The sequence below is a fragment of the Nestor notabilis genome, unplaced genomic scaffold (genome assembly GCF_000696875.1).
Source record: "Nestor notabilis isolate BGI_N333 unplaced genomic scaffold, ASM69687v1 scaffold29567, whole genome shotgun sequence".
NCBI classification, from domain to species: Eukaryota; Metazoa; Chordata; class Aves; order Psittaciformes; family Psittacidae; genus Nestor; species Nestor notabilis.
The window spans coordinates 8874-20551 of record NW_009937359.1 but is presented as its reverse complement, the minus strand read 5'-3'; the positions used below and the strand labels follow the sequence as shown (position 1 = coordinate 20551).

The following is an 11678-nucleotide window of genomic DNA, read 5'->3' as shown; positions in this document are numbered from 1 at the left end:
AAATAATTTAATTTATATTTTAATATAATTCTATGGTATATATTCAATGGAAAGCAAATTTCAAAAACATCCACTATTTCTCAAAGTGAAATGAGTTTAAAACTTATAAAGAGATGGGAGATACAATGATGCATATTAACTAAGAACAATGCAATAGCCACACTGTTGTATAGACTTGCTACATGCAAAATGTAACAGTCTGAATACTAACATAATCCAGGAAATTCCTGAATCCCAAAATTCTACAAAGTTTCCTGGAGAAGATAAAAATACCAAATGCATATTAATGAACACTATCTATGCAAACACCAAAATGTATTTCCTCACATTCCTCTGAGTTGTAACCTCTCTTCTGATTTTTGTACCTTCACACAGTACTAGTTACCAACAGAAAATTAAACACTGGAAAGGCAGATAAGTTAAGGAGTTGTTTCAGAAAGGTCTATTGTTCTGGCTGCCTAAAGTTTTTCAATTCTCACTAGCTGCCAAAGAAATGAGAAAAAAAAAACGTCATCAAAAGCACTAGCTATTTGCTGAGAATTCTGTAACTGTTCAGTTACAGCCATTTACAGTTTATACATTTCTCCTAATCAACCCCAAAATCACATGGGTGTCAGATGCATGTCAAGCAGTTTTATTGAAAGCCATTGTCTGCAAAATTACCTTAAAACCTGAAAAGCAGAATCTCAAACTGTCTAAGCTTAGTTTTAACTTTCAGCAGCTCTTGAGAAGAGTGATGTGGAAGTCAGTCTAATTAGTATATTTTGTTTAGGAAATACCAACTTTCAATAGGCTGTAGAGTTACTGCACATTTGAGTATTGAGACATTTTCTAGCAAACTACCTCAGCCTATGGAATTAGAAAAGCGCGTCAGGTTAAATCGAGATGACATAGATAGGTAAGAACAACATTTCCAAACCCTTTTTATAAGAAACCAATGGAAGCAAATGCCACCATTAGCTGAGCACACTACTCTCATCCACTGCCTTTCCCCTATGTTTTCATAACTATGTTTTCACATCCTTCATTTTTAAATTTTTGCATTCTTCAGGGCAGCACAATGATTCCAAATAGTGATCTTACATTATAGAACAGCCACCTACCTGCACAACCAACCTATACTTAATTAAAGCAAACTTTAGGTCTTTCATTGGAACACAGTGTACTGATTGCATACTTTAAATTTTTTTCCTATTTCCCTTTGAGGAAAGAAAAAAGGGGGAAGGGGAAAGGATAAAAAAAATAAAATACAAGGAAAGTTTTGAGCAACAGTCACCCTAGCAGAAAAAGGTTTTGCAGGCCAAAAATGCAAAGCACAAATGCAAAATAAACCACAGTTCACATAAACTACAATGATTTGCAGCCCAGGAATTGAGTTTACTAAGGAGAGACAAGCTGCATTCTGAATTCTAAGGAACTACACACACACACTTGGAAATATCACACATGTGAAACATGAAAGCTTAGTTGTGTTCAACTGAGCAACAGAAAATGTTCTGATTTAAAGTAATAAATATATTTAAGATTCAAGCTCTTTTTTTGGGTAGTAACATTTTTTAATATCTAAATCTAACTATACCTTGTTTGGCATCATTACAAGCTGTTGTCCTTTGCAAATAGAGCCCGACTCCAGCTTCCCAAGGACCACAGTGCCCATATCCTTCAGACACACACACAAAAAAAAGAAAAAAAAAAGAAGTTACATAAAAATGGAAAACATTTTCCAAAAGACTCTGCTCTATTTAACTCTATGCATGATTTCTTAACCCTACGAAGTTACTGGAGAAGAGAAGACTGCGTGGAGACCTCACAGCAGCCTTCCAGTATCTGAAGGGGGCCTATAAGGATGCTGGGGAGGGACTCTTCATTAGGGACTGTAGTGGTAGGACAAGGGGTAATGGCTTCAAACTTAAACAGGGGAAGTTTAGGTTAGATATAAGGAAGAAGTTGTTTACAGTGAGGGTGGTGAAGCACTGGAATGGGTTGCCCAAGGAAGTTGTGAATGCTCCAACCCTGGCGGTGTTCCAGGCGAGGTTGGACAGAGCCTTGGGTGACATAGTTTAGTGTGTGGTGTCCCTGCTCATGGCAGATGATCTTAAGATCCTTTCCAACCCTAACTATTCTATGATTCTATGATTTAGCATTGCTATACTTAATTGTTTGGAAACTGTTCTCATGAAAGATCACATATTTGAGGAGTCTCACATAATGCCAGAAAGTATTTACTTCCCCTCCCTGTCTCTATGCTACAGTTGGAAATGTAGATATATCAAAGAAAAAATATACCCGCTAAAAATACACTAAATAGTCCATTTACTGCTTTCTGAAAACAGCCTATTTATAATGTAATCCCATTAATTTGTACCTTATATTTATCCACAATTGGCAGCCTTATTGGTCCATCAACTGAACGGTTGAAGTTTGGCAAGTTATCCAGGTATGGAATAAATGGTAGTCCACTAAAAGAGCAAAGGCATTTGTTTCAATTTCATGATCACCCTTCTGTTGCAAAACTATTCAGAATGGATAAATGCAGCCCAACAAAGGGAATTATTTTCCTTCTCATCAATAAGAACAGCGACCTCTAAGACAGTTAAATCTATCCTAACATCCAATCATTAGTGTCCACTTTACCCTGGCTGACAGGTTGGTTCTCAGGAAATACATGTAGTTTTTAAGTTACATTACAGGCAAATTTTACACAAATTGATTATTCCTTTGAGAATCTTGCTAGATGTGCAATATGCTTTGGAAATACAAAACCATAAGCTAGGTCCAAACATGATTTTCATTAATATCTGCCATGAACAATATCAGAAAACATGACATCCAGTGAAAGACATGGCTTGTCACTAATTATAATACAGCTACAAGCAAACTTCACATCAAACTATTACTCATTTTAGCAACATGTCAACTGCAGCATCACCGGAAAATTCAAAACTCGCAAAGCCAAAGAGTACTGTTAATACTATCATAGAGCCTGCTAACCTTAAGCCTTTGCAGTTAGATACTGCTTTTATTTGGCTCATTGCACAGCTCTCTTCTTGCTGCTCCAACTGTACTTCCTCAAGCACTTTAGAACAGAGCTACAACACTCCTTCCTAGCTGCAAGGTAGCATTTACTTTTATTGAAATACAGCAAATATCCAAGTTGTTCAATTTAAGATACATACATATACCAAGGACAGAATTCTGACTGTTCTTTAAGGTTCGCTCCAGTCAGTCCTGAGCAGGGCATGAAATGAATATCCTTTTTGGGATTGAAGCCAACTTTCTTCAAAAATGGCACCAGTTTCTCTTTACATTCCTCGTATCTATTAAATATGACAAGCAGATTGAGATGTTTTCAATTATTTCATCATGACGTAATACTATGCCTTAAAAAAAACAAACCCCACAGTAATTTCATTCGTTATTATGTGAGCAGCAAGCAAACCTAATAACCTTAGTGACCTATTTGCATCTTCTCCCCAGTCTTCCAGCACAACTTGGTGTTGTCTATTCTCCCTCACTCCTCTGCTCCATAATACATCATCAGTTTTCCCTATATACCTCAATTATGGAGCTGGGTAAGCAGCAGCATATGCTGAGATCCAGGCCAAGCTAGCAGGACAGACCAAGCAAACAGCTACTGAGGTCATGCTGCAGGCTTTCACTTTAGTGGTGACTTAGTTTCCTCCAATCTTCTACATAGCTTCCTAAGATTTAATGCTACTTATTTATACTGCTTCTCCTCAGTTCGTTTCAGCTGAATTCAATGATGCCAGAAGGCTGGGGCAGGAGCAGGACAGCACAAGTGGGCATGCCTTATTCTCTTAGTGAACTAGGCTGATGATGGAACGCTGCACAGTCCTTCACAGCTTTCCACAAAAACTTTCACTATTCTTGACAGCATAGCAAGTTCTCTGACAACTCTTGTTATATGTAGAAGAAAACGGTATCCTGTCATTACACAAGCATCTCCTGAAGGGCTGAGTTACACTTTTTAGCATCCAGCTTAAAGGGGCGATAAGAAAGATGTGACAGAAGCCATAAAAAGACCTAAGTTTTGCCACTTAGGAAAATGAAAACCCTTTAGTAATGTTTGAGCATTAAGGCAGAAAAGAATAACTTAATCCTTTTTATTAGTTATTTAAATATTCTATATTACTTCTAGTTATTTTTACTTGGCCTGTACCATCACAAAATTCTCTCCCTTCCCCCTTCTCAGACTGTAATCACAAACCACTTTAAATACATGACTTGCTTATTCAGTGCAGCTTATCATAAAAGAAGGCAGCCAAGTAATTCAGGGTGGACACATCAGATGAACAGGATACTGCTGTTCTCACCAAACCTAAGCTAGGCGTGCAGCAGAAATGTGGCCAAGCAACCAAGAATCTGGCAAACTGAACTACTGAGAACAGTCACTTCCTTTCTGGTCCAGCATAAAGTTTCCAAGTCAACAACTAAACTATGTTAGAATGTCTGGATTTGTTAGACATGGCTGCACGGAGCCAAACAGGTAAAAGTGAATGTTTTAAAGTACGTAGTGTAGAACTTCAAGCTGAGTTGAGAGGCACTGTGCTTCTGGTTTTCCTGCAATTTTGATAAACTCTGTCTTGAAGTCCACCAGTCTACCATTCTTTCAGCAAAAACAGGATGCAAAAAATTACTTAGGACTTACTTCCATACATTGTGACAAAGATTTTTTTTTTATATTAAACTCACCTTTCATTACTCCAGTTTACAGTTGGATCATCCATTTTATTAATAAGAACTATTAAATGCTTTACACCTGCTGTTTTTGCTAACATGGCATGTTCTCTTGTTTGTCCACCTTTCTCAAATCCAGTTTCAAACTCTCCTTTTCTTGCAGAAATAACCTATTAAAAACACACATTTTAATAAAAGTTCTACAATTCTCTCAGTGAAATGATCAACAATGGGTAATCCTGCCTTATTCATACATAACTTTGGGTAGTTAACACTAGTAACAGCTTTCCAAATACTCTGACTGGAGTATCTACAATATTACCCATGAGTTTCTGCACTGATATATATATATATATACACATACACACACACGCATATATATATGTATATATATAAGTCTCATGACACCTGTGGACAATTCTATGAAGTGTGAAGTTACTCAAAAATCCACTCAACCTGGTAGACTTCAGAGTTGAAAATTCTGCTCACTGTAACCAACCAAAAGAATAAACCTAAAAAAATCAAAAGCCTAATTCCACAGTATATCTAACAGAAAAGAATCTGGTTTAGCCTTACCAAAACAGCAAGATCAGCTTGAGAAGCCCCACCAATCATATTTGGAACAAAGCTCTTATGTCCAGGAGCATCTAGAATAGTGAAGTGTTTCTTCTCAGTTTCAAAATAGGCACGACCCACTTCTACTGTTTTACCTTTGTCTCGTTCTTCTTGGTTTGTGTCTAAGGCCCATGAAAGGTACCTAGAAAAAGCAAAAAACCCCACAAACATTCTATTTTTGTATTATTTTTTACTAAATTTATGTATGACAATTTGTTCATCATGGTTTTTTTTTGCTCAACTATTTTAACCACCTCATCATTACTGAACTTAGGCACTTCCAAGATCAACAGTGACTTTTTGTTCAGTGTTTTGTGTATATATAGTGAGCTGTAGTGCCCAGTGCCAGCTCCCCTCACATACAAGACCTTTAATAATGACACAGAGGTATGTCATACTTTGTTGTGTATCAAGACATATTTTAAAGAATAAAAATAGCATTCAAGGAGGCACTTCCTGCAACTCTCTAAAAGAGGGGGAAAGGAAATCTCTTTTTTCCAGCTGGCCAGGGGTTTTGATGGAAGAACCTGAAATATTTATTACTATTGTCATCTCCCAACAGGGGGATGATGCTTGTCACCCTTCCTATCACCCACCACACATAATACAATTAAGGAGCACTGAGTGCCATGAGTGCTTGATTGCTCCTCTAATCCTAGGAAAGTCTTCAGCTGCTTCTTTTCCAGAGCCCTATGAACCCCCGTTTTCCTCCACCACAGCCAAAAATTGAAAGCTTCCAAAAGGAAGATCCATTTTCCAGGAGTTGTTTGAAGGAGAAAAAAGGCTGCTGTATGTGCTGTATACACACACACAAAACCAAAACCCAAAAGACAGTAACAAAACCCAAAACAAACAAGAGGCCCACAAAAAATCCAAACATGACAGCAGCATCGTCTTGCTTGGAAGGAAGCCTAAGAACTGCAGATCCTATCTTTATTCATATAAAAATAAGGTGACAGCCAAAACCATTCACTTGCTCTCTTCTCATGTCTGCCAAACCGACCACTTTAATCCCTGTCCCTTAGATATCTGTCTGCTGTTCACAGGTGAAAGACATATAGACAGAATAATCCCAGGACTTCCCAAGGAAAGTGTCTGCCTTGTGTCTGTTTTTACCAACTAAGTTTACCAAAGCACTAGAGCAGCAAAATCTCTTCCAACGTGAATCACACTATTTCATACAGTTTTAGTTAAATAAGTACTGGAGGAAAACAAGGTATTCCACACACACACACATGCTCAAAACTCATTCCAGCAAGAAGGCAGTGCTACAGGGACAGAGACTAAAAGAACAGTTTCCCATTTTCATCTCAGTGCAATGAGGATTACCTTCAGAAAGTTCTTACCATGTTTCTCTGTTTTTTTCTTTAGCTTCTCTTTCATATTTTTCAAGTGTTCTTTTGTCAACCATTCCTGTCAAATACCTAAGAAGGGGAAGGGAAGAAGGTGCAATTTTATATAAAGTAGAACCACAATTCCAAATCATTAAATAGTTGTACAATCCCTAGAGATCATTTTGAAAAACTTTAACACCCTGATGCAAGCAGCAGTGGAATTTTCTCTCTGCAAAAACCACATAATTATCCGATATGTAAAAATTACACCAGTACCACTTTAGCAAAAGTATGAGGAAAGTATTTTTTTAAGCCTAATTGTAAAATGTTCTACATAGACAAGTTTTGAAAAGGAACTGTATCTGTTACATCCATTTCTGAGACTAATCCAATGTTTCAAAATTAAGTAAAAATTGTGACAAGAATTTTTCACACACAAATATTTTTGGTTTTATTCTCTTTAGATAGAGCAAGGAAACTGGTTATTTTAAGAGAGATCCTCCAGTTATGAAAAGCAGTGAGTAGTGTACAGATTTTTTATATTAAAACTTTAATATTTTCCCTCAGATATTTCTACTTGATCTTCTAATAACAGTAATCTACTTAGTTTAAGTATGATAAGAATAAATAAAAAGTTAATAACAAAGTTGGTAAAAGCACCCAGTTCCCTCCCACCCTTACAACGAAGGGATATTCTGCAAAAACGAAAGACCACATAAAGCTTTAGGAACATAACACATTGGTAGGAGTGTGAAGAATAAGCATCTCCTCATACAAGGATAATACTCAAACCAATCAGACACTAAATGCTAATTTGCTGTAGCACGAAATACAAGGTTAAATGTAGCATGACAATTCCAACATTCCAGTTTGGTCAAAACAAAACAAGATACCAAGACAAACACTTCCCACTTTTGCCGAAACATTATTTTAAAATCATAGCAATACTTTGCATCAGGAGGAGAGAATTTATTCTTCGTGCACAACTTTCCATTTCTTGGCTTTTCATAAACTGCTAGATATAGGTGCATTTATTTATTTTTGTCTCAAAAATATTACAGACTCTGGATACTGTTTCTAAAATAGACTTAAAGATTAACTATTATAATTTCACATTTTGAAATCAAATTATGCCTGACAGCATTAGCACCAGGGAATAAGGATATTCGGGGGGGTTTTAAATCTTCCCCAAAAAGGCAAAGTTAACAAAGGGTATAAAGCAGTTTCAAACAGCATTTTAAAATAATGAAGAAAAAGAGTGTCATGTTCTAAGAAAGGGATTCAGGGTTTTTTAGATTTAATAACGTATGCCTTTGCACAGTTTTTTCCATTAAGTAAGTGAAACTCCTATAGTGGTTAGATTAGATCTGCTGGAATTAAGAAAGTCCAAGGACAATAAGTAACTAAGTTGACAGGAAGAGTAACATTTTATTATAAAAATATTAATCTATGCTGATTAAAGCCATAAAGAAAATATTACTCATTTTACTTAATGTATTTTTAATTCACAAGAAAGAACAGCAAATCCTAAAAACTTTAAGTTCCCTTACATTATTTGTCCTCCAATAGTTGACTTGCCAGCATCTAAAACAAAAAACATTTAAACAAAATTAAGACATCCATAATTTAAAAGAAAATCCTAGGCGAAAAACCCAAACAAATTATAAATAAGGTCATCTAATTTATTTAAAGATATATTTTTTTAATTGCAATCTAAGTCTTTTGAGTCACTTCTCAGCTTCCCTTGTTTTCATAGTTATTCACTGTTCATTCAATTACACTGAGTTTTGAAAAATCTGTTTTCATACACAAACTTATCCATAACAAAAAAAAACACAACCCCAACAAGCACTGATCCAGCAAAAGTGTGAGTGAAGAGTGTGGGAAGCTCTTGCAAAATCCCTCTCTCTGCTTCCTTTCTCCCTTACTCTAACTTCTGTAGGCTGTGCTTCAGTACTGGGACATTACCTCTGCCCACTGCCTCTGTACTCTCTACGACTCCACTCTGAATTATCCGAGGATTAAGTTACAGTACTTTTAAGGTGATATGAGACTACACAAACAAAGATACAGAATTCACTGTAAAACTCATGATTCAATATTTTTTCTGTACTTCTGACATGACTGTGGATTTTTCAGAAGCTTGTTGAAGCTATTCAATTGGGACAATTTGCCATAAATGCTTCTTTTATCTCTGAATTATGTTCATCTACTATGTTCAACTATTTTATGTCTCTACAGTTTTTAATATTTTAAACAATAATTCTGGAGTATAATAACAATTAAAAGAACCCTCTGAAAATATTTAAAACAAGTAGCAGGTCAAAGGAGGTGATCCTGCCCCTCTATTCTTCTCTTGTGAGACCTCACTTGGAGTATTGTGTACAGTTCTGGTGTCCTCAACATAAAAAGGACACGGAGCTGTTGGAGCAAGTCCAGAGGAGGGCCACGAGAATGATAAGGGGGCTGCAGCACCTCCCGTACGAAGACAGGCTGAGGAAGTTGGGGCTGTTCAGCCTGGAGAAGAGAAGACTGCGTGGAGACCTCACAGCAGCCTTCCAGTATCTGAAGGGGGCCTATAAGGATGCTGGGGAGGGACTCTTCATTAGGGACTGTAGTGGTAGGACAAGGGGTTATGGCTTCAAACTTAAACAAAGGAAGTTTAGGTTAGATGTAAGGAAGAAGTTGTTTACAGTGAGGGTGGTGAAGCACTGGAATGGGTTGCCCAAGGAAGTTGTGAATGCTCCAACCCTGGCGGTGTTCAAGGCCAGGCTGGACAGAGCCTTGGGTGTGTGGTGTCCCTGCTCATGGCAGGGGGGTTGGAACTAGATGATCTTAAGGTCCTTTCCAGCCCTAACTATTCTATGATTCTATGAAAAGGATCACTGCTTTCCAATTTTTTTTTTTTGGATTATCATCACAGATATGTCACTTAAGCACTCAAGGGAGCAGGTATTTGAGAAATGACGAACACACACTGCTGTGTCCCAGAGAACACAGGCACTCTATCTTTGTCACTCTACCCCTGAAAGACCTCCTTTAAGTTTTTTCATTTCTCCAGAGCAGCTTCAGTGAATTCAATGAATGTTCCTATTAACCTCAAGACATGGTGAATACGTACATCCCTACAAAGAGCAGAATTCATTTTTAATCCTCAGAGTTCTAGGTAATACACAACACAAAGATCCAATTACTTCACATTCACTTAAAACTTACCTACATGCCCAATGAATACTACATTTACGTGCTCTTTTTTAGGAGCACCCGGCGGTGCTACAACAGATTTCGGTTTTGGTATTTCTTCCTCCTCTTCCATCATTTCCTGAGCACTTTCTTCAGAGGGCCCTGCATCCCCTGCAGGACCACTTCCTAGCTCTACTTCACTTGTTTCTTCTTTGTGGTCCCATGACTCTTCTGGGGACATTTCCGTCTCTCCATTTTCCACTAAAAATTAATCAGTTATATATATTGGAATAGATAATGAAATTAAAAGCAATGACTATTGAGAAAAGCCCCTGCCCCAAAGATGCAGTCAAAAGACTTCAACTACCCAGTATGTTAATGTCTTTCTATATAAAAATGGGCAACTGCTGCTCATTTCTGAAAACAGTATTACTGAGAGCTTTCAAACTAGCTTATGTGCTGACATCAGCAAACTATGATTCATAGGGATTAAGACACCTCTGTTTTAAAAAGGCAACAATTTTACAAGAGAAAAAAAGAAATCTAAAGGTCCCCTCATACCATCATGCTAGTCTGAATCCACAGACACATGCTACTGTATGGTTAGGAAGAAAAGGTGAGGGATAATGGTTTATGTTCCCTCAAAAGCCATATAAATACAAGGAGGAAGATACAATTTCCATGTCACATATAGCAATGGCACTATTTTGTAATATGAAATTAATTTTAAATAAAGCACTGATGCTTTTTCAGCGTCAAAGTAATCCAATTGCACCTGTCAATGCACACTAGTGTTCAGTTACCTCTTTCCTAATCTAAGGATGAAGAGACAATGAAAATTAGTAAGGACCAAAAATACAAAGGCTTGATATTCTTCGATTTTGTTTGCAATGCTTCAGCAAAAGCACTCTAGTAGTATTTTATAGTACTATCATACTGAAATGGAACAATTCTCATCTTACCAACAGATTCTGAAATTTCCATGTTAACAGCAGCATTTGAACCTATGGGGGAAAAAAAAAAAGGTATAATTAAGGACACATATTTATCATGTATTTGGGCACCTGCCAATGCTATATTTAATATACAGATTCAACTTTTTAGATTCTGCTTCATGCAGCTTTATGACCTTCAATAAACCACTTGGTCTTTATGTGCCTTGCTTGACTGGCTTTTAAGCTGTAAATAGCCAGAGATAACCACACTGCCTTACAATAGTAGTGTGAGGATTCAGAGAATGAAGATTGGAAATGGCTCATAGAGATTAAAAAATAAAAAAATATTCTTTGCAATATTTTTTTGAAGTCATGTTTAATGGAGCTGTGCTGTGTACCATCAGAACACAAACCCAATTACCTTCACAAGAGGCTGTCTGCTCCTCTGGAGAAGTCTCTACAGGTGCACCTACAGAGAAAAAGGTTCAACTTTTAAAATACTCTGATGTAAACAATTTCCACACTTAGGCGTAAAAGACCATCTCCCAATTTTATTGCAAGAAGTGTATTTAAGAACACCACCACCCCCCTGAAACCAGTTCTAAATATAACCTCCAAGCACAAATACTTCTAAAGAACACTGCCAGAAAGTTGTGAAAATAACACACCAGTTCTAAAAGCAGTTCCATTTTTTTTTCCCCACAGGGAAAGATACACTTAAAGTAAGTTTTAAAGGAAGCAGTGTTTCTATACATAGTATTTTGCCTGTCCATCCTTTTTGGGCATGCTTGTTATTTTACGTGTTAGTATCTAACTGGTGTTTAAAAATGTCAAACCAGTTTCACTGTATCCAAAGAAACAATACATGTCTGGTATCACAACTGCATGGAAAGGTTCTACCGCTTTCACCTTA

General features: G+C 36.9%; 1 protein-coding gene across 1 annotated transcript; it reads right to left on the bottom strand.

Moving 5' to 3' along the window:
* Positions 1-1579: 1579 nt before the first annotated feature.
* On the bottom strand, positions 1580-11229 carry LOC104399365 (eukaryotic peptide chain release factor GTP-binding subunit ERF3A; the record flags this gene model as incomplete). Its single annotated transcript, XM_010018801.1, has 10 exons — positions 11187-11229; positions 10793-10834; positions 9864-10091; positions 8198-8231; positions 6660-6737; positions 5275-5455; positions 4714-4868; positions 3177-3317; positions 2366-2459; positions 1580-1660 (listed from the first exon to the last, which is right to left on the bottom strand). Coding segments are annotated over exons 2-10 (1014 nt in total), but the record flags the coding sequence as incomplete, so codon positions are not given.
* Between the last annotated feature and the right edge of the window lie 449 nt (positions 11230-11678).